We start from the raw sequence: 27510 nt of genomic DNA, 5'->3' as shown, positions 1-27510 counted from the left end.
ATATATATATATATATATATATATATATATATATATATATATATATATATATATATATATATATATATATATATATATATATATATATATATATATATATATATATATATATATATATATATATAAAAAAAATTGCATATTCAAAATGTTGTAAGCATATTGCATAGTTGTGCTTGGAGTTAATTGGCTTATTTATGATAACGCAATGAAACATGCCACATTTTGTGGACATCATTTTTGGCCAGACTGTCATTCAAGGAAATTATGAACACATGCAAAAACTTTTTCACAAGCTTTTTTAATATTTTTTTTTGCATAGTTTTTTTTTGCTTTTTTTGTCAAATAATTTTGTAAAATACCTTAAACAAGTTCAGTGTTTTGTTCTTCCCTCACATTTGAAAAACTGAAAAAAATATGAAATATTTTGCTCATATTTTGATGGTTTAATCAACTGTAGGGTCATTAAAAACAAATATCCCCTCCGGACATCACGTTTGGCCACTAATGTATGTATTCATTTGTAATGTAATATACTGTATATGATTTTGCAATGAAAATAAAGAACTAAGTATATTTCTCCCTTATTTTTTCTTTTAATGTACACTTATATTATATTTAAATTAAATGTAAAATACGTGTGGTACTGGCCTTAATGTACACAGAAATAAATAAATAAAATCATTATATTACAGTGTTTCAAGCCCTTTTTCTTTAACTTCTGAAGTGCTTGTTGGCTAAAGGACAATCCTGTGTTATCGATCGCGAGCTCTTGTTAACAGAATAATTTGATAATGAGCGCTCGAGAGCCAGTGGAGCGACTGATTACACGATTCATTTTCCTCTTCCCTTCTTTGTCCGTCCCCAGTCTCTTGCTCTCCTGGACGAGCCGCCACTGTCTGTCTGTGATTAATTCCCATTGTCTCCTCAAGGTTATTGATACAACAAATCCCATTCCGCTCCTCTCATCTCCATGACAACCACACCTTCGCTGTTGCCCCCTCCCTTTCATAACCAATAACCTGGAGAGCCTCAGCATGTGTGTGCGCGTGTTTCAGCATCGGGAAGGAACGCATCCCAGACTTCACTCTCTGTATGCACCAAGGCATTGGTAACACTGTAGCTAATATTCATAATTTCAAATCTCCTTTGACTCTCAGAACGCAGGTCAAAATGCATTACACGCCGGCAGGTGCTGTACTGACGCAGGGACTCCTCCTTTGTGTAAAATTATGAATATTTACAGGTTTTTCAGAGAGTTCGTTGTATTCTCCTGGGCATTAACGTGTCAGGCTCGTGGGCGGCCACTAAGGGGAAAATACACCGAGCGGCTGTACATTTGAATACATTAGTTAGTTATGAGGACAGTCGTTCAACCTGCTGTGGAGTTTCACAAAAGCTGTTCAATTTTAACGTACATTCTCAAGACAAATTCAAAGATCAATGATGATTTCAGCATTTTTACTTTCAATATATTACAGAAATGAAGTATTCTATGAACTGTATTTGATTTTATTCTTAGGTTATATCAGTTATTTGCCCTTATTTATTTTTTTCATTTATTGGTATTGACTGGTATAAATGCACACTACCATACAGAGGTTTGGGAGATTTTTTTTTTTTTTTTTTAAATAATTATACTTTTATACATTAAGCATGCATTCAATTGATCAAAAGTGACAGTAACAACATTTATAATGTTGTAAAATATTCTCCATTCCAAATAAACTTTTTAACTTCATGTTCATCAAAGGACCTTAAAAACATATCACAGTTTATATGTAAGATAATGTGTCAAAAATATTAATAAATATTTGTTATTAATATTTAAATAATAATAATAATTGAAATAATATATCACAGTTATATGTAAGATAATATAAGTAAATATTTAATTATTAATAACTTTAAATATCTTAATATTAAGCTGCTTTCAACATTGATAACACGTTTCTTGAGCAGCAATCAGAATATTAGAATGATTTCTGAAGGATCATGTGACACTGAAGACTGGAGTAATGATGCTGAAAATTCAGCTTTGATCACAGGAATAAATTATATATTAAATTAGAAAAGTTATTTTAAATTGTAATACATTTTTCAAAATATTTCAGTTTTTACTGTATTTTTGATCAAATTAATGCAGCCTTGGTGAGCATCAGAAACATCTTTCAAAAACAAAATCTTACTGACTAGTGAAAAATAGCGTGTTACTGCAGAAAGTTATGTTTGTGTGTGTCAGTCACCAGCTCCATGCGTCGACGGCCGCTCTCCTGTTCTCTGACACTCAGGTCGTCCATTTCCAGTCTCATATCCGCCAGTCTTTGCTGATAGTATCGGGAGTTCTCCCTCTCTCTGGCCTCGGCCTGGGCCGCCTGCTCCAGCTCCTCACCCAGCCGCACCACACTGTCCCTTAGACGCAGAACCAGGACCTGCACAAACACACACACACGCACACATCGTAAGACTATAAAGATCCTCTCTGAGAATGAGAATAAAGTGGAAGCTGGACTGACCTCAAATCTCTTGACCTGTCCTCTCTGGAACTCCAATTTGTTCTCTAGATCACAGATACGAGCTTCCTGCTTGCTTACGATGCTACGGGCCACCGTGGACGACTCCAGGAACTGCACGCGTGCCACGCTGGTCTGCAGCTGGGAAGATAAGCACAGCTGGGTTACAACCACGCTTGTGAAACAGGTCAACAAAATACAAACACGATTTCAACTTCATGTTGACGACAGTAAACTTACAATAAAATTACAATTAAAATACAATAAAAGTAGGCCTATGTGAGATTAGGATTGGTGTTTCCTGAATCATAATACTCTGAAAATAAGCGCATTTAAAAGGTGCTCAGATGCAGCATGCTAAAAAAAAATGCTAACATCATGTTAAATCATGCTAGCAGGGAGCTGACACATACTAGCAATGTGTTTAAATGTGTTAGAAACGTATAAAAAAAATGCAAGGAGCTTGCTAAGACATGCTAGAAATATATTAACAACATGTTAGCAGGATGTTATGTTAAATCATGCTAGCAAAATGCAAAAACATGTTAACAAAATGATAAAAATGTGCTAGCAATATGCTAAAACATAACAGAAAAATGCTAGCAACAGGTACTGTATGTTAACCCTCATGAAAAATAACCATGGTTTTATTATAGTAAACGTGTAGTAACCATGTTTTTTTGGCTAATTGATTACCATTTATATAACCACAGTTTTACCATGGTCAAACTATGGTTAGAGTAGCAAAACCATGGTTAATTTGTGGTTACCATGGTTTAACTACAATAACCATGGTTTTTTTGGTTTTATTTGTAGTAAAACCATGGTTCATTTTCGTAAGGGAAATCATGTTAGTGATTTTAACACATAATAGCAACTTGCTAAAAACATGCTAGCAACGTGCTAAAACATGTTAAAACATGCTAGAAACGTGCTAAAACATTTTGAATGCGTTTTTAAAACTATATTAAACAGTCAGACAAGGCTTTGTGAAGTCAACATCAAAGATTGTCTATCTTAAACTATCTAGTTTCATATGTGTACTTCTAAAAGTACACAGTTTACTAACAAAAGCGCAGTGCTTTACATGGTCAGTAGAAGTATGCAAACTGTGACTCGGCCCATGTTAAAGTGTTCATTTGTGCCAGTTCCACATGTGAATGGACATCACATGTCTATATCTCAGTGTGTCTGACTGCAGGTCTGTCTCACCCCCTCCTGTAGGGTCTGTCGCTGTTTCTTCAGTTCTTCCATTTCAGCCTGAAGCTCTCGGATCTGAGAGATATCACTAGAAGACTGGGATAAACAAACATGTTTGGTTGGCTTTGGGACATTTTACATAACCGTATACATTATATATGTGTGTATATATATATGCGTGTAAACCTCACTCCTCCCAGGCCTCAAGAGGTGCACTAGCGACTGATGCTAGAGAGTGTCTAGCGTCCTTGTTAGCATGCGCGCCTCCCATTCCAGAGAAGCTGGTTCGAATCCCACTCGGAGCAGGTTAAGCAAAACCAGTTACTTTATATATATTTAAATTCAAACTCACATATATATTTTAGCAACAAAGTTGCTGTTCTTTTTAACTTTATATTCTCAAAGAATTTTGAATATTATAAAAATATTAATATGAACTAATAAGGTTAAAGGAACACTCCACTTTTTTTGAAAATAGGCTCATTTTACAAGTCCCCTAGAGTTAAATAGTTGAGTTTTACCATTTTCGAATCCATTCAGCCGATCTTTGTATCTGGCGGTAGCACTTTTAGCATAGCTTAGCATACATCACTGATTCTGATCAGTCCATTAGCATCTCATTCAAAAAATGACCAAAGACACTTTCAATATTTTTCCTATTTAAAACTTGACTCTTCTACAGTTACATCGTGTGCTAAGACCAACTGAAAATGAAAAGTTGCGATTTTCTACACCTATAAGTCTAGGAACTACTACTACCGCGTAATAGTCGCGGATCTTCGCGGCCGTACCATGGCTGCAGCGGCGCAATGATTCGTTTGTATTCTGTGAAACATGGTGGTAGTTACACCTTCGACTTACTATCACAGCCGTTTACAACACACAGAACCATGGCTAATCACACAGGTAAATCCACAACACAATTTGTTGGCTGCAAGCCTGAAACTTTCTCTGCAACTACACAAACTTAGTGCCGGTCACATTGAAAGTTACCTAGCTGGGGGCTACTTTCAGGCGCTGCGTAATATCATTGCACTGCTGCAGCCATGGTACTGCCGTGAAGATCCGCGACTATTACGCAGGAATGAGAAAGTAGTTCCTAGCCATATAGGTGTAGAAAATCGCAACTTTTCATTTTCAGTTGGTCTTAGCACACGATGTAACTGTAGAAGAGTCAAGTTTTAAATAGGAAAAATATTGAAAGTGTCTTTGGTCATTTTTTGAATGAGATGCTAATGGACTGACCAGAAACAATGATGTATGCTAAGCTATGCTAAAAGTGCTACCGCCAGATACAAAGATCAGCTGAATGGATTCAAAAACGGTAAAACTCAACTATTTAACTCTAGGGGACTTGTAAAATGAGCCTATTTTCAAAAAAAGTGGAGTGTTCCTTTAATTTAAAAATCCTAAATGAATGCTAATGGAACTACATTCACAATCTGAAACCAACCCTAATGAGATCAAACAATAAGAATCCTCTGAAAATCAAATAAAATCCTACTGGATAATATTACATTTTTATATTTATTTTGTATTCTCATAGTCATAAACATTAGTAATTTAAATATTTATTTTGCTATGAAAAGAAATCATCTAATGATGTTGCCCAAGGACTGGAAACACTATTAAGTGATGACTCAAGTGAAAGGATAAACCATTTTTTAACCAGTTGAAATGAACCATCCATTTAGCTAAGTGAATCACGCATTTACTCAAATTAATCAGACTAGAGATAGAGAGAGAGAGGATATTTTGTGAGAGAGTGCAACGCAATGTGACAAATGATATCATTTTGTCACACTTCCCGACTACTTGATGGGAAAAATAGCTCATTATTAGAAAATCTGCACAATTTTGAAAGCGACTGTCACAACTCTCCAAGAGTGAAGCGCACGCATTCAGCTCCAGCAGACCTGAGCGATGAGGGCTTTGTGCTTCTGCATGAGCTCGTTGAGATCCTCCTGGTCTTCCTCGAGCCTCTTCATCAGGTCCGTCCTCTCGTAGCGTAGCTGAGCCAGCTGCTCATCCACCTGGGACAACAGACAGACACAGACTGAGATAAACCTGAGATCAGCCCTGTGCACCTTTCACTTCATGTCTCCGGGCCTCACCAGGCTCTTCTGCTTGCAGATGCTCTCCAGTTCGATCTGAGCGTTCTCCAGCTCCGCAGCGAGAGTCTTCTGAACACTTTCAGCCTCCAACCGTCTGACTTCACTATCCTCCATCTAGAATACAAATAGATGTACACAAAGTCAAGTGCATCCGATGAAGGTAACCACAGACCACTAATGGGTTTTGGACAATATCAGCATCCTTATTATTTTTAGATGACTTTGTGACAACACAAACTATGCAAACATAGTATAATTAAGATTTTTTTAAATGTTTTTGAAAGTATCCTCTTATGCTCACCAAGGCTGCATTAATTTGATCAAAAATACAGTAAAACCGAAGTAATATTAGGAAATATTATTACAATTTAAAATTGTATAAAGGTGCAGTGTGTAGTATTTATAAGGATATATTGACAGAAATGCAATATAATATACATAATAGGGATGCAACAATACAGTTAGTCCACGGTTCAATACATACCTCGGTTTTTAACCACGGTTTTCGGTTCGGTTCTAATGGCTTGTCACATGAGTTTTTTGCTATTCTATTCTTAGGTGACAGGAACAGCAAGAGGTTAAAGAAAGAAATACTATTTTTTTATTGCAATACTCTTTCTTTATTTTACTTAAAAGAATTGAAAAACCTTACTTAAACTTTAAACTTTACTTTAAAAAAAACCCTTGTACACATTCCTAGTGTGTTGTATAATATAAAATAAATATATATAAAGATTTACACAGCTCAGAGCAGTACAGCAGCATTTAAGTATGAAATATAATGAATAAATGTAAAAATAAAACACTACATAGACTTCACTATAAAATATACATTATTCTTATTAAAGCTACTCTATTAGTCTTTCAGTCAAGAGCAGTGAGTGATTTTCTCTTTGTCTTTTGTTGTTGTATTAACATTAAAGGGATAGTTTACTCAAAAATTAAAATTCTGTCATCGAGAAGTGAATACAGGTTTGGAACAATATTAGAGTGAGTAAATAATGACATCATTTTAGAGGTTAACTGTCCCTTTAAGGACAGCGTGTTCACTACTGCGCTGCTGTCACTTTAAGACCTGCGTGCATCTAATATACAGACACACGCAATTTTACTTTCACTTTAGACATAACCGACTGTGTTTATGTTAACCTTGTGTGTATTTGGCAGTATTAGCGCAGTAAGACTACTTATTCCAGTAATCACGTGTTTGACAGGCGTTTAGTGCGCGCTCGGAAAAGCGCATGTTAAAACAGTGCATATGCACGCAAATGAAGGCTTTAAAACGCATGCAAATAATGAACTTTCTTGATTGTGAATAACTATAGTGTTCCGTGATTATAACTCTACCACTAACATGTGATGTGAATGTATGTCGCGTTGTTCAGTATATTGGGATGGAGGCAAATGATAGAATTTGTTGAAAAATAATTAATTAAATGCAAAACCGAAAGAAAAAAAACGCAATTCACAAGCACGTATTGAACCGTGAATGCCGTACCGAACGGTTCAATATTATATTGAGAATTGTGGCATCCCTAATACATAACTATGTTTTCAGTGGTGTATAAAGACCTTACAAAATGTTTTTATTGCATTTGAATGAGCCATTTCTATCTACATAAACCGTGGGTCCCCTTACAGCGAAGTCGCCATTTTGCGCCGCCATATTTCTACATTAGCCCTAAACGGACAAACTGCTCTAGAGTTCTAGCTACTATCTGCTGTCTCAGACGGCGGCATCTTTGTCCTGTGTCACCACTAGATGCCGCTAAAATCTACACAGTGCACCTTTAAGACTACAAAGAAGAACATCATGCACAATAAAATAAGCAACAGTTATAAAAAATTATTTATCCGTGTACATCTTTTTTTTTTAAATGAATGTGCCCCCATAATCTTTAATCAAAATAACTTCCCCTCCCACTTGCAGCGACATCTCTTCTCTGATGATGTGTTTACTGGCGTGAGGGCGGGGCAACCCGTCACTCACAAGAGATCGGCCAATAGCAAACCACAACCATCCAATCAATTCCCCATGGACAAAATCAAGTCCCGCCCTACATTTTTTTTGTTCAAGAAGCCGTTTCCCTCAGATATACGCCATAATAGGAAAGAAAAAAACATCACAGTTTCCATTTCATGCCGACCTTAAAATGTACAGGGCAAATAAAGCTTACACCACAAAAAAACGAAAGAAAAAACCCTCCAAAAAGCTATATTTCACTGTAAATAAAGGGATAGTTCAGCCAAAAATGAAAATTCTGTCATCATTTACTCACCCTCAAGTTAAAACCCTGTATGAATTTCTTTTTCTGCTGAACGCAAAAGAAGATATTTTAAAACATATAGGAAAGCAAACAGTTGATGGACCCCATTGACTTCCAAAGTAGGAAGAAAATAGTATGGAAGTCAATGGGGCCCATCAGCTGTTTGGCTTCCGACATTCTTCAAAATATCTTCTTTTGTGTTCAGCAGAAGAAAGAAATTCATACGGGTTTGGAAGAACTTGAGGGTGAGTAAATGATGACAGAAATTACATTTTTGCTTGAACTATCCCTTCAAGGGGTTCACAGTGGGACATTAGAAGACCAATAATGCAGCAGTGCAGCGTGTGAGCCATGCTGAGTTAATGATGGGATGGCAGCGGCACCTGGCAGCGCAGTCTCTCCAGCTGCTCCTTGGCACCGGGGTCATGACCCTGCCCGGGCTGATCAACGGTGGACAGCAGCAGCTGGGCATCACTGAGCAGAGCATGTGTGCGCTTCAGGTCTCGCCTCAGCCTCTTCTCCACGTCAAAGTCTCTGTGGCCCACCTGAGACCAGAGAGAGAGAAATCTATACATCACACTGAAGCACAAACAGAGAGCCTTTACACTTCACATCACTTCACAAGGGTTCTGGGAGACAGACGGGCATCTCTGGATACCAGTGGTGACTTTTAGACTCAGTTAAGAGCACAGGAACTGAGTAAAGATGCTGGACACGTGAACACAGAGACATACAAATCCCAGAAGCTCAATAAATCATTATGGCTCCAAATATGAGCTGATACGCATGGAATGAGAATTTCATACTAGTGCTTGAGAGATATGGGCTTTTTAATGGACAGAAATACAGAAATTAGGATGGCCAATAGGCAAAGCAAGGCAAGTTTATTTGTATAGAACATTTCATACACAGTGGCAATTCAAAGTGCTTTACACAGAAATGAAGTTAAATAGTAATAAGTGAATAAAATAAATATATATATAGTATAACAGTTATAATAGGAATTAAAAGAGAATGAAAAATAAAGATGAAATCCCCTATCTGGGGTGGAAGAGCCAATATACTATAATATATAATATAATAAAGAAGACTACAAAGATAGCCTACATCATGCACAATAAGACCAGCAACATTTATTAAAAATGATTCATTATATTTAATAAATGACTGTATTTACTAAATATAATGAATATAATATTATTATTTTAATATTATATAATATATAGAGAAGACTACAAAGATCAGCAGCATGTATTAAAAACATTATTCATTTTATTTACTGGATAGAACATTATCTGAAATCTCAAGTAATGCACAAAATAATAACTCCTAAGGTCGGAAAGGTTTGGTTGGCAGTGAGTACACATGCTCTGGAAAATCCAGCAGGTCAATACATGCATGAAAAGCAGGAGCGTTATACATCCTCTTACTCAATACAATAGTGATTTTGAGCAGCAGTGTTTACGTGCAGCTCGGGTCATAAACCAGGGGTCGTTGTTAACAGCAGCAGATGAGTAGCTTCATCATATCGATCTCGGGAGCGATCACGCTTCCAGAGCACAGTCACATTAGAGAGCTCACCATGCCCCAGGGGCAGGACGTTCAGGTCAGTGCGTGTACAGTATCACTAAAGGACCCCTCTCAGCGTAGCCACAAGACATTAGCTATGTTTAGCACAGGGCACATGAGCGAGAGCGTGTCCAATGTTATAAATCATCTATAACTACTAAAACGAACAATGTACAAAGTAATATAATCCAGTGAACATTCCAGTTAATCCACAGAAATAGTTAACTATATTTAAAAACTACCTGAATTAATCATGAATTATAGTATGAATACATGTTAATAAAGCATTTATTAACACACAGAGTAACTATTACTATACGTCTAAATAATAAGATGTATAAATGTTTATTTAAATAGTTCATTAATCCTTTACTTACACTTTCTAAAATGATCTTATGAACCACTGACAACTCCTAAATAACTGGTTTGTAAATAATGTAATACTTAATTAAGAAATTATTAATAATTTATAAAGTATGAAAATACAATTATTAAACACAGTATAGATATGCTTATAAATCAAGAATAAAGCATTTATAGCTCTATTTATAAACTGCCTATTAATGTCTATTAATGCTTTATAAATGATGAATTAACTATTTACTAATGCTTAACTATTGCTTCATAGCGTGTAGTTATTATTAAGTGTTACCAAACATGTAAACAAAAATAAATAATAAGAAGAATTTTTATATAATTGTTATACAATAATGAAAATCAATACATATAAATAATATACACACACACATATATATATATATATGTTATTATTATTAGTGCTGTCAAATCGATTAATCACCATTAATCGCGATTAATCACATCTAACTTAAAACATTTTTTTACATAATGTGTGTGTAATACATTATTATATATATATATATATATATATATATATATATATATATATATATATATATATATATATATATATATATATATATATATATATATATATATATATGTGTGTGTGTGTGTGTGTGTATGTGTGTGTGTGTGTGTGTGTGTGTGTGTGTATACACCGATCAGGCATAACATTATGACCTAATATTGTGTTGGTCCCCCTTTTGCCCCCTTATGCTGTGGTATCTGGTACCAAGACGTTAGCAGCAGATCCTTTAAGTCCTGTAAGTTGCGAGGTTGGGCCTACATGGATCGGACTTGTTTGTTCAGAACAAAAAAGTCTGATCCATGGAGGCACTGCTAACATCTTAGTGGCAGATACCACAGCACACCTTCAGGGGGCTAGTGGAGTCCATGCCTCGACGGGTCAGGGCTGTTTTGGCAGCAAAAGGCGGACCAACACAATATTAGGAAGGTTGTCATAATGTTATACCTGATCGGTGTATATATATACATAGATAATGCAATGAAATATAATATATACAATAATATAATGGTAAATGCCAAATTGTGCAGACATCATTTTTGGCCAGACTTTCGTACAAAGAAATTACTAACACATGCAAAAACAAGAGAGAAAAACTAAATATTAATAACTGATTATGTTGTAGTCAATGTAGTCTATGCATTTTTGCATAATAAAATAAAACCTTTAACTTGCCTTTTTTTGCCATATAATTTTGTCAGATAAATACCTTAACCAAGTTCAGTGTTTTGTCCTCCAATCATATTTAAAATATATAAAATATTTTCCTCATATTTTGATGGTTTATTCAAACTTGTAGGGTCATTAAAACAAACATCCCCTTCAGACATAACTTTTGGCCACTGCTGTAACTTTATATTTTAACACATAAATACAATGTAGCTCCGCATATGAAATTACTTTCCTTTTTGGCCAACATCACTATTCCTTCTTAGTTATGGACCCTATTAAACTTTTCACCATCCAGTCAATTGCCAAAGGATAAAACCCTACAGATTATGTCACACTATTGAAGTAAAATGGGTTACAATTTCCATTTCACTTTGCCGTTAAGACATTAATACAAATGAAGTTGAGAATGTTTGCTTAGCTTTAACATTCCCACAAACAAATTGGAATGAAGAGCACTGATGGACGAGGTTCATGTAGATTCAGAGCTGGGCACTGAGACAGGCAGTCTGTAGTGCTCTTATTTCAGAACAGAGAGGGACATGACAGCTTTACAGATCCTCATAAGCCCCGACGTGACTATAACTGTGATCTATTATGTAGTGCGCCTGGTCCAAACCCACACATACTGTATTTAATAAATATCACACCTGGAATGTAATGAAAGTTAGAAACGGTTGGATTCAGCGGGGCATTAGAGTCATTACTATTACACTAGGTGTGTTACTGGCCACTGTTTTAACCTATTTACATCAAATACATAACACATTTCTATGGATGTATTGAATTTTTTTTTGTGAACCGCCTACATTTCTCATTTCAATGTTTTCGACCATCTATATACTGCATTATATTAATGTTGCGCAATGTTGTCTTAAATGAACATAGTTTCTTCAGCACGCCAAAAATGTGATGCCTTCTTTACTGCTATGTTTACATCATCCATCTACGTTACAAGCACATGTAAAACATAAAAGTGTTAACATACGCTACATATTTTACTATGATTATAAGATTAATCGGATCAATTTGATTGAAGTGTTATGTTTACTGTTTACATGAGGTAAACTTTAATCACAACATTGCCAACATCTCATTATAATCACATAAGGGTTACATAACGTATATAAGATTGTTCAAATATATGTGTGTTTACCTGTTCACACAGTGTGGCAATCAGCCCCTCTAAGTCATGCTTCTCATGAACCACCATCTGCTTCTCTTCATATTCCTGTTCCAGTTGCATCTCCAGCTGTCGGAGCTGCACACACACACACACACACACACACACACACACACACACACACACACACACACACACACACACACACACACACACACACACACACACACACACACACACACACACACACACACACACACACACACACACACACACACACACACACACACACACACACACACACACACACACACACACACACACACACACACACACACACACACACACACACACACACACACACACACACACACACACACACACACACACACACACACACACACACACACACACACACACACACACACACACACACACACACACACACACACACACACACACACACACACACACACACACAGACAGGAAAGGATGTTTGAGACAGGGTTGTAAGGTGGTCCGTCGAGCTGTAATTTATTCTGTGTCCCTCACCCGTCTCTGTGAGGACTTCTGCACGTCCTCCAGCTCCTCGTCCTTGTCCTCAAGCTCCTTCTGATGGATCTGCTTCATCCTCTCCATTTCCATCTCAAAGCGCAGGTGCACCTGTGGAGAACAGCGATCAGAGGTCGAATCATCTTTATTTATGTAGCGCTTTAAACAAGATTCATTATTCAGTTTAGTGTTGATTGATTCAGTTCAATAAAAGTGTCATAAAAGTCCATCAGTTATGAAATGACCTCACAGCTTTACAGAAGACAACAGCATCATAATTGATCTCATTATTGATTTAATTCAGTTTAATAAGTCTTCATGTTGAAAATGTGTCAATCATTACGAAACAAATTCGATTCAGCTATAAAGCAGCTCCACAGAAGACTCTGGCCATTTCCACACAAATACGTTTTCGCTTGAAAACGCATCTTTTTCTCTCCGTTTTGGCGTTCCATCCACACTGAGACTGCGTTTTAAGCCAACGAAAACGTAGCTTTTTGAAAAAGCTCTCCAAAGCAGATACCTTTGAAAACGCCGTCTTGTGAAGTATTTGAAAATGATGACGCATGTTTAGTCATGTGACACATATTGTACTAATAGATATGTGTGTTTATAACGCTATTGTGCCAGTTATGTGCTATTCACTTTCACACAGTTGCTAAAATATGTGACTTTTCACACTTCACATCACAGTCCTGCAAGGATGACAGAAAATGTACTCGCATTTGCTGTCCTGTGGCAAAACATGAGTGGAGTCGCGTTTTAGACCAAATGTAATAATGGTTGGCCGAGTACGACCTGGTGACTGGCGAGATATTTTGCTAAATAAAAGAATTTGCCAGAAGAATTGTGTGATAACTTTATGATGTCTGCATTGTCTCAGTGAGCTTTTATGGGGTTTTACGCATGCACAGTAATTTGAATTTGGCGTTTACTGACGTTTCAGTGTGGATGAGAAACTTTTGGAAAACCTTAGTGTGGACGGAGAGCGCTTTGAAACGAAAACTCAGTTTTCAAATCTATCCGGATTAATATAGACGAAGCCTCTGTCATCATCAAGCTCAAGTCAGTTCATCACTGTCTGTGCTACTGTACCTTTAAGATTTATGTAAACAGAGTGTCTATTTACACCAAGTGCAATTCACAAGTTCACACTTACATATAATTTATAGAGAGTAAATCTAAATGCGTATTTGGCGTGCTGTCTGGGGGCTCGGAATTTGGCCCGAACCCAGAGTACCCCCCGTGTATGTAAGTGGTTAGAACTAAAAGTGTGGAGAAGGGGTGGTGGAGGGATGCTGGTAAACTGTCAGCAAACGGAGGTAAGACTGCTGCGTATATATACCTCTAATTGTTGATTAGCTGAGTGCTCTCCACTTGTGTCAATTATCTGAACGTGCTCCTCCCGAACCTTGTTAATAAAACATCATATAGCGTGTCTTGTTGGCAAGTGCTATTCACACTAGCCCTGCCTAACAATGCCTGGTTGGGCCAAACAAGATTACAAAAAGATGCACACATTTCAATGACTTCAGTGGCGTAGTCAGTAAAGCATAAGGCTTCAGGATCTAGGTTTTGACGCGATCGAGCCGGGTTCGAATCCGCCTTTTGCCGAGCTCGCTCTTCTCCCTTTTCCCATCCCATATCACATCGGAAAGTCATTTTACTTTCAATAAAAATTCAGAAAATGTTCTAAAAGTGGAAATAAAGTGTCTAACGAAATGTTTAATAATAATAAAAGCATTTATTGGGTAGGGTTATGGGTAGGTGTAGGGAGGGCTTTTATTGTCCCATTAAGGCGGCATCCATTTAATAATTTTAATAGATATAATAATTTACACTGTTATTTTTGCATCCTGTTGATGTTCAACAATACTGAGGTGCAAATAGTATGTATCTGTCAAAATAAAGTATAAATTGCAAATAATTACTATTTACACATATTGCAAAGAACTGCTACTTTCACATGGTGTAAATATAACATATCACTATTTTCACTTAGTAAATAGCATCTACAGCTATTTGCACTTAGTGTAAATTTCATCTATCACTAAGAAAATGTTATTTTCACTTAGTGCAAATAGCCGCTATGTTCAGACTTCCATATGTAAATGTGGGCAGTCATGCGTTAAAGGGATAGTTCACTCAAAAATACAAATTCAGTCATCATTTACTCACCCTCAAGTTGTTCCAAACCTGTATGAAATTCTTATTTCTGCTGAGAACAAAGAAGATATTTTGAAGAATGTCTGTAACCAAACAGTTGATGGACATTGACTGGCATAGTATGGAAAAAAATACTCTGGAAGTCAATGGGGATCCATCCACTGTTTGGTTACCGACATTCTTCAAAATATCTTCTTTGTGTTCAGCAGAAGAAAGAAATTCATATGGGTTTTTAACTTGAGGGTGAGTAAATTCTGACAGAATTTTCCTTTTTGGATGAACTATCCCTTTATGTGATCATGGTTATGGAGTCATAACCTTTTAAAAATTGTGATTTAGTGGTGACTTCTCAGGTGACTCTACCTGCTCCTGCTGTTTGATTCTGGCCGTCATCTGGCTGATCTCCTCCGAGCGCTCCTTGTCTCTGGTCTCCAGCTCACGGAGCTGCTTCTTTAGTTCAGGGATGGAGTCGGAGGTGAGATGGAGAGGGACACGCAGGTCCCGGATCTGAGCGCACAACTCCTCCTTCTGCTGCTGCATGTCTGTGACCTCCACTTGACTGTCCTGGAAACACACAAAATTATGCACATAAACAAATGTAAATACATAAAAACAACATTCACAAGGGGTGTAACATACAGTACAGCAGTTTTACAAAATTGCTTTTTATTTATTTTTATTAAACAGTGGTTTACTGAAAAAAACTGAGTCTGTCCTTAAATGAATTTTAACAGGTGTGGTGGTATAGGTAAGTTTATGGGTAGGGTTAGGGACAGGTGTGGTGGTATAGGTAAGTTTATGGGTAGGGTTAGGGACAGGTGTGGTGGTATGGGTAAGTTTATGGGTAGGGTTAGGGACAGGTGTGGTGGTATGGGTAAGTTTATGGGTAGGGTTAGGGACAGGTGTGGTGGTATGGGTAAGTTTAGGGGTCGGGTTTGGGACAGGTGTGGTGGTATGGGTAAGTTTATGGGTAGGGTTAGGGACAGGTGTGGTGGTATGGGTAAGTTTAAGGGTAGGGTTAGGGACAGGTGTGGTGGTATGGGTAAGTTTATGGGTAGGGTTAGGGACAGGTGTGGTGGTATGGGTAAGTTTAGGGGTCGGGTTTGGGACAGGTGTGGTGGTATGGGTAAGTTTATGGGTAGGGTTAGGGACAGGTGTGGTGGTATGGGTAAGTTTAGGGGTCGGGTTAGGGACAGGTGTGGTGGTATGGGTAAGTTTAAGGGTAGGGTTAGGGACAGGTGTGGTGGTATGGGTAAGTTTAAGGGTAGGGTTAGGGACAGGTGTGGTGGTATGGGTAAGTTTAAGGGTAGGGTTAGGGACAGGTGTGGTGGTATGGGTAAGTTTAAGGGTAGGGTTAGGGACAGGTGTGGTGGTATGGGTAAGTTTAGGGGTAAAGTTCGGGACAGGTGTGGTGGTATGGCTAAGTTTCAGGGTAGAGTTAGGGACAGGTGTGGTGGTATGGGTACGTTTAAGGGTAGAGTTAGGGACAGGTGTGGTGGTATGGGTACGTTTAAGGGTAGAGTTAGGGACAGGTGTGGTGGTATGGGTAAGTTTAAGGGTAGGGTTAGGGACAGGTGTGGTGGTATGGGTAAGTTTATGGGTAGGGTTAGGGACAGGTGTGGTGGTATGGGTAAGTTTAAGGGTAGGGTTAGGGACAGGTGTGGTGGTATGGGTAAGTTTATGGGTAGGGTTAGGGACAGGTGTGGTGGTATGGGTAAGTTTAGGGGTCGGGTTTGGGACAGGTGTGGTGGTATGGGTAAGTTTATGGGTAGGGTTAGGGACAGGTGTGGTGGTATGGGTAAGTTTAGGGGTCGGGTTAGGGACAGGTGTGGTGGTATGGGTAAGTTTAAGGGTAGGGTTAGGGACAGGTGTGGTGGTATGGGTAAGTTTAAGGGTAGGGTTAGGGACAGGTGTGGTGGTATGGGTAAGTTTAAGGGTAGGGTTAGGGACAGGTGTGGTGGTATGGGTAAGTTTAAGGGTAGGGTTAGGGACAGGTGTGGTGGTATGGGTAAGTTTAGGGGTAAAGTTCGGGACAGGTGTGGTGGTATGGCTAAGTTTCAGGGTAGAGTTAGGGACAGGTGTGGTGGTATGGGTACGTTTAAGGGTAGAGTTAGGGACAGGTGTGGTGGTATGGGTACGTTTAAGGGTAGGGTTAGGGACAGGTGTGGTGGTATGGGTAAGTTTAAGGGTAGGGTTAGGGACAGGTGTGGTGGTATGGGTAAGTTTAAGGGTAGGGTTAGCGACAGGTGTGGTGGTATGGGAAAGTTTAAGGGTAGGGTTAGGGACAGGTGTGGTGGTATGGGTAAGTTTAAGGGTAGGGTTAGGGACAGGTGTGGTGGTATGGGTAAGTTTAAGGGTAGGGTTAGGGACAGGTGTGGTGGTATGGGTAAGTTTAAGGGTAGGGTTAGGGACAGGTGTGGTGGTATGGGTAAGTTTAAGGGTAGGGTTAGGGACAGGTGTGGTGGTATGGGTAAGTTTAAGGGTAGGGTTAGGGACAGGTGTGGTGGTATGGGTAAGTTTAAGGATAGGGTAAGGTGTAAGGGAAGTGTCAACAGTGTAATTATAAATGTAACTACAGAAAATAATTACAGATGTACAATGTTAGAACATGTATGTACACAATAAATGCATTGTATCAAATTATTAATTTAAATATTAGTACATAGTAGTTAAGGCCACTAAATATAAAGTGGGTCCCAACATTCACTTTGACAGCCCACCAAACAACATGACATGTTTTATATTATAGCTTTGTATTACTGCATTATGGACAATACTTGATACACTCATCTCTGACTAATAACAGAATACTTTCTAAATTGTAACACTGAAACAAGCTTTTTCTGTGAAGCTGCTTTGAAATGTTTTGTGAAAAGCGCTTTACAAATTAACTTGAAAGTTAACATAATCTGATGGACTCATAGTTGAACTTTTCTCCTTTGCTCATTTGGGATTTTTGGGAACTTGTTCAGTTTACAGACAGAGGACACCCAGAGTACACAGGCACCATTGCAGATGGTGGACGCTTGACCTTTGACCTCGGGCCATACCTTCAGCGTCTTGCGAAGGGTGAAGATCTCTGCGCCGAGGACGGTATTCTCCTGGATGGCTCTCTCCTTCTGCTCCCTCTCATTATCAGCCTGTTCCAGAGCCTGGGTCAGCTCGCTGTCAAACCTACAAACACACACACACACACGGACACAGATGCAAGGGAGAAACGAGGCTTGAGAATTTATATTCAAGCAGCCAGAGAGCGTGACACTGAATATTAATGCTTTATGCAAATGAGACAGACCTCCTCTGTTTCCTGTCCAGCTCGTGAGCGCGGCCCTGCAGGCTGTCTGTCAGCACGCGGGCGTCCTGAAGGTCGGAGGTCAACCGCCGGCAGTGGCGTTTCAGCTCTGTCACGGAGCGTTTGGATTGATCAAGCTGAGACTGCAGTTCCTGGACCTGCCACACGGGGGAGATAGAAAGACAAACATTTCATCTATAAGGTTTTATATATGAGCTCTTAATATTTTGAATATTCATTATTTTAAGAACAAATCAAACAGGATCGTTCATATAACCTAAGAGAGACATGGTCAGTGTTACATTAATAGGGTACACGAGATAGTTGTCACAATGACTACATCTAAGGAGGCTAACCATACTTTTTTGAGTCTAATTACACAAATGATTGTTATATTTACATTTTAAACCTAGCTATATTTACTTTTTAATTATTTTAAATTAATATTTTATTATTTAAAAAAAAAAAAAAAAAAAAAAAATTATATATATATATATATATATATATATATATATATATATATATATATATATATATATGTGTGTGTGTGTGTGTGTGTTTCAAATAATGTTTTTATGTACAATATATAAGATAATCAATTATATTATACAGATTTTAATTGTAGTATATATTATATTTTTGTATTTTACCTTTTACATTTTTGTTGTTTCATTAATTGTTTTGTTTTATAACTCTTTTACTCTTTACATCTTATTTAAAAGCCATTAAATATCCTAAAATACACATTAAATTGCTGATATGTTCTAAAGATGGCTTATTACTGTAGATAATTCAAAATACATTCCATTGCGAAACATACCTTGTGTGACAACATGCCCCATTATATGTAAGATGAGCCATGTCTCTGTTCTGAGCAATAATGACGGAAATATTCAAGACTTCAGGCATGCGCATACAAAAACTGACTTGTGACAACAAGTCGAGACCAGTGCTACTTCAGTATTATTTATATACTATTATAGTGTTTATTAATATTTTGAATTAGCTTTTATTTTATTTTATATTATTTTTTACATTTTAGTTTAAGTTTTAGTAACTTTGTTATGTGCTTTTTAATTTTTCTTTATACTTTTTGTATATATTTGAATTAGCTTTAATGTATTTTTATTTCAGTTTCAGTTTTACTAATTTTAGCATTTAAACTTATTTCAGCTTATTTCATTTTTCAAGTTTAAAGGGGCTATATGCAACTTTTTCCCCAAAATAAACGTAACAATAGCCTTTTTATTTTACCATTTATGACTCAAACATCTCCTGATGAGCATACTGACACCTTGTCCGCTCACAGTGGATGCACCTATAAGCCTGTATCCTATTTTTCCTATTTTCTGGCGGGTCGTTTTTTTCCCGCGCTGTCTGCGGATGTGACGTCACCACCGCTGCGAGAGCGAGCAGAAAATAAGAGCAGTTCTGTTTTTTGGCCACAGGTGTCAGTCGCGAGTTTAAATTTCAGAAAAACGCATATAGCCCCTTTAAGAACTTTAAGTTTAAAGTTTAAGTTTTTTAAGTTAAGTTTTTCATCTAATATATATATATTTTTAAATCCAGCTTTCAATGATTGAAAACAATTTTTAGTTTTAGTTTAAAAGTATTTATATATAAGCCAACACTGGATGCCAAAACACTTAGCCTGGCCTAACACTTAGACTTAGCCTGGATGCCAGCCGAACTTAGCCCCGCCCACAACATTTGAGGTCGGGAAGTTCAGTCTGGACTTGATCCGTAGTGGAGCAACTATGCTCAAACCAGAGCTGTTCGGACCAATCAAATTGTCAGGGCGGGCTTTATTTGATTATGGACAGATGATCAACAGTAACGTAATCATCCGCGTCACTAAAGAGCGCTTGGGTTGAATTCGTTCTAATCCTAAATGGAGAACTTGTTCGTATATGCGTTCACCTTTACTATTTCTCTCAAAAATTATGATCGTGTTGGTAAGTACTCCGTGTATCCTTAAATTATTTTTACAACACCGGCAAAGATCATTACACTCATCTTCTTCTTCTTCTTCTTCTTCCAGCATGCGTGCAGTTGAGTTCTGTTGACAACTATGCGTTGCTCAACATACGTCACTTACTCCATTGCTCTGATTGGTTGAAGGTCTATCCAATTGAGTGCAGAGGCATTTTCTTTCCTGGTTTGGTTGAAACACGTCCCATGGAGCAGTATCAGACTTATATTCTGACTAGAATCTGAGTATGATGACGTCAGGCTAAACAAGACCATTTATGAAAACTAAAATTGGGCGTTTGGTTAAAAAAAACAGGGCTATTTGAGGGGACAGCCATTTGTAGTGGTGTCCGAAACCATAGTGGACGTTATTGAGTGCACTCATTCAATCCCACAATGCACCGCAATAACGAGTGTACAACCGATGTACACTCAACAGCTAGAGAATAGGGTCACACCAAATTAATTCCTGCATCTCATCAGAAGAGATTTCAGAATTCCAATTGAAACATCCAAAATTCTGTCATTAATTACTTACCCTCATGTCGTTCGACACCCGTAAGACCTCCATTCATCTTCGGAACGCAAATGAAGATATTTTAGTTGAAATCCGATGGCTCAGAAAGGCCTCCATTGGCACAATGCACTTTACACTCTCAAGACCCATAAAAGGCACTAAAGACGTTGTTACAAAGTCCATCTCACTACAGTGGTTCTACAATAACTTTATAAAGCTACAAGAATAGTTTTTGTGCGCAAAAAAAAACCTAAATAACGACTTAATGGCATCATGAAGCTTCGAATCGTTATGAATCAGTGAGTCGATTCAGCGGTTTGGATCGCCAAAGTCACGTATTTCAGCAGTTTGACACGCGATCCGACCCATGATTCGACTCACTGATTCATAACGCTTCGAAGCTTCATGATGCTGTGTTTTGAAATCGGTCATCGCTATATAAGTCGTTATTTAGGGGTTTTTTTGCACACAAAAACTATTCTCGTCGCTTCATAAAGTTATTATAGAACCACTGTAGTGAGATGGACTTTGTAACGACGTCTTTAGTACCTTTTATGGGTCTTGAGAGTGTAAAGTGCATTGTGCCAATGGAGGCCTTTCTGAACCATCGGATTTCAACTAAAATATCTTCATTTGTGTTCCGAAGATTCTTAAAGGTGTCGAACGACATGAGGTGAAGTAATTAATGACAGAATTTTCATTTTTGGGGGAACTAACCCTTTAACATCATACAGGTATACATTGCTTTTTGATTGATTATTAAATGTTTAATTACGGTTTATACATGCAAGTTTCCATGACAGAGTTCAAGATAAATCTTTTCATTATTACTAGCACAAACTCTGTGTCTGAATTCACTCACATGTTCTAGTGGATTATATTAGTGGACTAATGTAGGGAACAGTGAATAAGGGTATAGGGGGCGATTTACACTGCCTCTTTAAGATCACAATTGAGGGAACAATTAACACCAGGTGAAATGGGTCTCATACCTTTGTATCCAACAGCTGACGGGCTTCTTTCTCACCCTCAAGTCTTTCCTCTGTCTGCCGCAGACGCCTGCGCAGAAACTCCACCTCCGTCTGCGCGCATTCCAGCTGCAGCTGCAGCTCACTTTCTGCGTGCGCATGCAGGGATTCACACACACCCACACAAAGAGTCATTATCTTTCTTCTGCCAGCATGTTTGATTGCATCTACGCTGAAGCCTGCCTTACCTGTCGCCACTCCGCTGAGAGCTTCTTTATTCTCGACTTTCTGTTTTTCTTCCTCTAACTGCCTCTCGAGGGCCTCCAAAGACACTTTACTCTGGTCCACACGACTCTGAGACACAGCACAGAATAAACACCCACAATATAAACAGAAGCCGTGAGGCGTTTGGGACAATATGACAGGCTATGTGTGGATGAGCACACTAATCTTACTTTTTCTGCATTATATTGCATATATGCTGTGCACAATATGCACATTTTCTATATGCATGAAATAATTGCATTGCCGACTAAATTTGCTGAAAGACAAAATTACAATCAATACTGTATCCCATAATACATTGCCCTCCGCTTAACCTTACATTTGTGTTTGATAAATGAATCAATAGTAATATCATCCACAGTTTTTAACGATTACTCGGTTTCTTGACTCATTATTAGATTGTACAGTCAACAGTAAAGGTATTTGTACGCAGAAGCGATTTAAAATACATAATAACTGATGAAAGATGCTAACTGGATGCCATTCACTCAATTAACCTCTTAAACGGTCATCAAGTATATACTTAAAATTTTAAATGTCCGTGACCTCATATGTGGTACCATTTGAAAGCTTAGAATGTCTACTTTCTGGAGACATGCATCCCTTTTGCATTTGTTTTACACAGAGTAACTTATTTACACTAAATTACTAAATTAATTGAAAAGCTTCCCATACCTACAGTGGTCCAATGCTGCGTTCCAGGCAGGTTTTTGAGCCCGTAAGTCACGACTTCAAACCACGACTCACGTCGCGTTCCAGGCAAAGTCACGACAAACTGCCTGAGCGCAAGGAATTGTGGTAGCTAGATGTAAACAAAGCATGGCGGACCGTACGGGGCTTATGCTCATTTACAATAATTTCTTTCGCCAGAGGTGCTTACTCCACCAGAAAAAATGGCGCATACGGCAAGAGAAGCTGTTGTACCTATTATTTTAAGTTATTTGTATATTTGTTTCATAAACACTGCATCCGTAGGGGCTGCCATTGTTGTTTCGCGGGCTATGTGACGTCAGAGCTTGTGAATGAGAGTACATCGATCTAGTACGACTTCACGGGTGGGTTGTCATTGGTTTGACTGCCGTTCCAGTGCACTTTCACGGGTAGAAGGTTGGAAAAATACAGGTTACGGGTTGCCTGGAACGCGGCATAAACACAAACCTTTGAAGTTTCATAAATAGCTGCTAAAAGCGATAAACATTTAAGTATATGTTGTCTGAGCTGGAATAAACCCAAAACATTTTTTTTTTTTTTTTGTTATAAATTCTTTTTTTTTGTTATAAATGCATTTTTGAAAGTGTACATCTCAGGCCGTGTGAGTTCTAGCACCCTGCAGACAGTTTGGGATGTGTCCAGCATATCTCAGCAAATACAGGAAAAAAGAAATTTATGACACTGGGATATTGCATTTATACCACTGTATATAGGGAGACTTGGGTAGGAGGAAATTACATTAAAAAGGTAATATTCCTCCCTTCAGACCCATTTGAATAAATCTCGCATACATGATACAGACAAAAAAAATTCCCGTATTTGCTGCCATCTAGTGGAAACAGCCAGCACTGTCTGCAGGGTGCTAGAACACACAGGGCCTGAGTTATACACTTTCAAAAATGAATTTATAACCAAAAAAATCTAAAAGCACCTCTTTTTTGGGGGGAGGGAGGGGTTTATTACAGCTCAGACAACATATACTTAAATGTTTATCACTTTTAGCAGTGTTTTATGTACACTACCAGTCAAAAGTTTGGAAACTGTACTATTTTGATTGTTTTTGAAAGAAGTCTCTTCTGCTCACCAAGGCTGCATTTATGTTATATTAAAAAAAGCTGTAATATTGTGAAATATTATTAAAATGTTAAATAACTGTTTTCTAGTTGAATATATTTTTTAAATGTAATTTATTCTTGTGATCAAAGCTGAATTTTCAGCATCATTACTCCCGTCTTCAGTGTCACTTCAGAAATCATTCTAATATGATGATTTGCTGCTCAAGAAACATTTATGATTATTATCAATGTTGAAAGCAGTTGTGTAAAGCATTTTTTTTTAGGATTCTTTCATGAATAGAAAATTCAAAAGAACAGTATTCATCTGAAATAGAAACCTTTTGTGACATTGCACTACCGTTCAAAAGTTTTGGGTAGGTAAGATTTTTTTTTACCTTAAAGAAATTAATCAATTTATTCAGCAAGGATGCATTAAATTGATCAAGTGACAGTATAGACATTTACAATGTTGCAAAAGCTTTATATTTCAGATAAATGCTGTTCTTTTGAACTTTCTATTCATTAAATAACCTTGAATTTTTTACACAACTGTTTTCAACATTGATAATAATCATAAATGTTTCTTGAGCAGCAAATCATCATATTAGAACGAAAAAAAAAGCTGAAAATTCAGCTCTGATCACAGGAATAAATTACATTTTAAAGTATATTCAAATAGAAAAAAAATGTAAAATTGTAAAAATATTTCACAATAACAGTTTTTGCTGTATAAATGCAGCCTTGGTGAGCAGAAGAGACTTCTTCCAAAAACAATGAAAATAGTACAGTTTCCAAACTTTTGACTGGTAGTGTAACTTCAAAGGGTTTCCTGTAAAATGACGCCAACATTGTGTATTTAGACCACTGTATGTGGGAATGGGAAGCTTTTCAATTTGGGTAATCCCCAAAAATGGTCCCAGAGCTAAGGAGGTTAAAGATGCATTCTGATGGGGTCATGTGACAATATAATCATGTAGAATACTACTGTTTAAAACATACTTTTCAAATAATTCTTACTGTTTCTATAAAATAGTAGGCACAACACAGTATATACTACACAGCACTCAGTACGCTAGTTTTTTATCTCAAAGTGGATGAAATTGAAATAGCATATCTTTATATGGCAGAAATAGTAAGAGTAATATGCTAGTTTGAAAAACCTAGCCAGTCATTATGGAATAATAGCATACTTCTACCACAGTACGTACAGTTGTCTATTCTGCCTATTTCTGGATGAAGTATGCAACAATATACAGTTCAAACTATAGTATGATACTTATCTCATGACCTTGCGTGTTCAATTATGCAAGTGGTGTCCAGTGTTTATATTAGTTCATATCATAGTTTTCTATGGTTATAAAAAAAGTTATGTTGAACACATTGCATTGTGGGATACAGTATTTCATGTAGTATGCTCTGCTATATAACTGCATATTTTGGCTAAAATTAAATTAGTAGGTGATCCTGGTATTGCATGAATACAGATTACTGCATGTAAAACAGTTTGAAGAATGCACAACAGTTTTCTAAAAAATGGAAAATTGGCTTACTGTGCACATTTTGCATAATGTAATTCTGAATATGAACATTCTGAATAATGCCATTATAACACATTACCTCATCACGGACTAGTTTGTGATTCAATTTGACCAGTTAGAAACAGGGAAACAGAAACACAGAGACAGATAGACAGGACAATGGCTGGGTTGTACTCGTACCTGCAGTTCCTTGTTCTCTTTGGTGAGACGCAGTCTCTCCGTGCGCTCAGTGTCTAGAGCTTGACTCATGGCCTCCCCTCTGAACCGCTCATCACTTAATTCAGACACAACAGCCGTTACCTGCACGCAAACACACACACACCATCATCTGTCAATGTCTCAGCAGAAGAGCTGTTCATTCATCATCAGCAGTCACCTGACAGAGATAGGCGCTTCATGAGCCGATCACAAGCGAGTTTGTGTTAATATGCTTTCACTGATGAGAATTCATAACCAGACTCAATCCATCACTGTGAACACCGACTGCTAAGAAATTTGATTCGGGGATTTATGATCTGACAGTATCGTTTCATATGGGGCTCAAGGGGCACGGCACAAACACATACCTTGGTCTCCAGGTTGTCTGCGGTCTGACGCAGCTCGTTTCGTTCTTTCTCTGACTTTTCCAGACGTCTCCTCAGAGCAGTGATCTCATCCTGATCAATGTGATACAATTATAATGGAGTGAAACAAATCTCATACAAAACATCACAATCTGCAACGCTAATCTGAAAAATACCTTTAAAATTCCTGAGATAGATACAGGGAATGACAGATAGATAGACAGATAGACAGACAGACAGACAGACAGATAGATAGATAGATAGATAGATAGATAGATAGATAGATAGATAGATAGATAGATAGATAGATAGATAGATAGATAGATAGATAGATAGATAGATAGATAGATAGATAGATAGATAGATAGATAGATAGATAGAATGACAGACAGAGAGATGGATAGATGGACAGATGGACGGACGGACAGACATACAGACAGATAGATGGATGGGTGGAGACAGACAGAGAGATGGATAGATGGACGGATGGATAGACGGACGGACGGACAGACATACAGACAGACAGATAGATGGATGGGTGGAGACAGACAGAGAGATGGATAGATGGACGGACGGACGGACGGATAGACAGACAGACAGACAGACAGACAGATAGATAGATGGAGACAGACAGAGAGATGGATAGATGGACGGATGGACAGACAGACAGACAGACAGACAGACAGACAGACAGACAGACAGACAGACAGACAGACAGACAGACAGACAGATAGACAGATAGATAGATAGATAGATAGATAGATAGATAGATAGATAGATAGATAGATAGATAGATAGATAGATAGATAGATAGATAGATAGATAGATAGATAGATAGATAGATAGATAGAGGATGGAGACAGACAAAGAGATGGATAGATGGACGGACCGACAGACGAATGTATGGGTGGATGGATGGAGACAGACACACAGACAGATAGACAGACAGACAGACAGACGTATGGATGGATGGAGACAGACAGAGAGATGGATAGATGGACGGATGGATGGACAGACGGACAAACAGACAGATAAATAGATAGAATGACAGATTGAGACAGACAGACAAATAAATAAATCAATAAATATAATTATGCAAAGTGCGATTGCCCAAATGTATTTTTAATTTTTGTTTTTTAATTACACAATTTCCATTGTACAGATGAGTATGTGATAATTCAGTGGTGTAAATCTGATGTATAGTGTGAACATGTCCTTTTTGAATGGGTCAGTACCTCTTTGGATCTGAGCCGCTGGTCATCCATGTTGACGTCCAGCAGGGGGCGCACTCTGCACAGCAGCTTCCACCAGCTCCAGCGGGACACTGCAGTGAGGACCCGCACATTTCTTTGAATACAGCACACTGCCATCTGCTGAACCTGATCCCAGATCAGCACACACATTAGACGCCTCATCAGACCGCAGTGACACATATATATATATATAAGACTGTGGCCACATTCTACACTTTTCCTAGAATTTCAATTTTCTCCTGAAGTTAATCAAGGATTATTGCAGTAGAAATGTCATCCTTTAGTTTGATTGCCCCTTTTA

General features: G+C 37.8%; 1 protein-coding gene across 11 annotated transcripts in view; it reads right to left on the bottom strand.

The window, feature by feature from the left end:
* The window catches only part of myo18b (myosin XVIIIB), an 88322-nt gene that overhangs the window by 16974 nt on the left and 43838 nt on the right, over positions 1-27510 (bottom strand). For all 11 annotated transcript variants that reach the window (XM_079804443.1, XM_079804444.1, XM_079804450.1 and 8 more), the window contains 16 exons: positions 27192-27335; positions 25960-26049; positions 25574-25693; positions 22053-22158; positions 21829-21953; positions 18352-18506; positions 18107-18230; positions 15420-15620; positions 12891-13001; positions 12372-12476; positions 8475-8636; positions 5825-5938; positions 5627-5743; positions 3723-3806; positions 2514-2651; positions 2244-2429 (listed from right to left, as the gene is read on the bottom strand). In XM_079804443.1, coding sequence (XP_079660569.1) covers positions 2244-2429; positions 2514-2651; positions 3723-3806; positions 5627-5743; positions 5825-5938; positions 8475-8636; positions 12372-12476; positions 12891-13001; positions 15420-15620; positions 18107-18230; positions 18352-18506; positions 21829-21953; positions 22053-22158; positions 25574-25693; positions 25960-26049; positions 27192-27335 — 2082 coding nt within the window. The remainder of the gene's footprint in view (positions 1-2243; positions 2430-2513; positions 2652-3722; positions 3807-5626; positions 5744-5824; positions 5939-8474; positions 8637-12371; positions 12477-12890; positions 13002-15419; positions 15621-18106; positions 18231-18351; positions 18507-21828; positions 21954-22052; positions 22159-25573; positions 25694-25959; positions 26050-27191; positions 27336-27510) is intronic.

The sequence above is a fragment of the Gobio gobio genome, assembly GCF_949357685.1.
Source record: "Gobio gobio genome assembly, chromosome: 22".
Classification (NCBI taxonomy): Eukaryota; Metazoa; Chordata; class Actinopteri; order Cypriniformes; family Gobionidae; genus Gobio; species Gobio gobio.
This window is presented reverse-complemented; position numbering and strand designations above follow the sequence as displayed.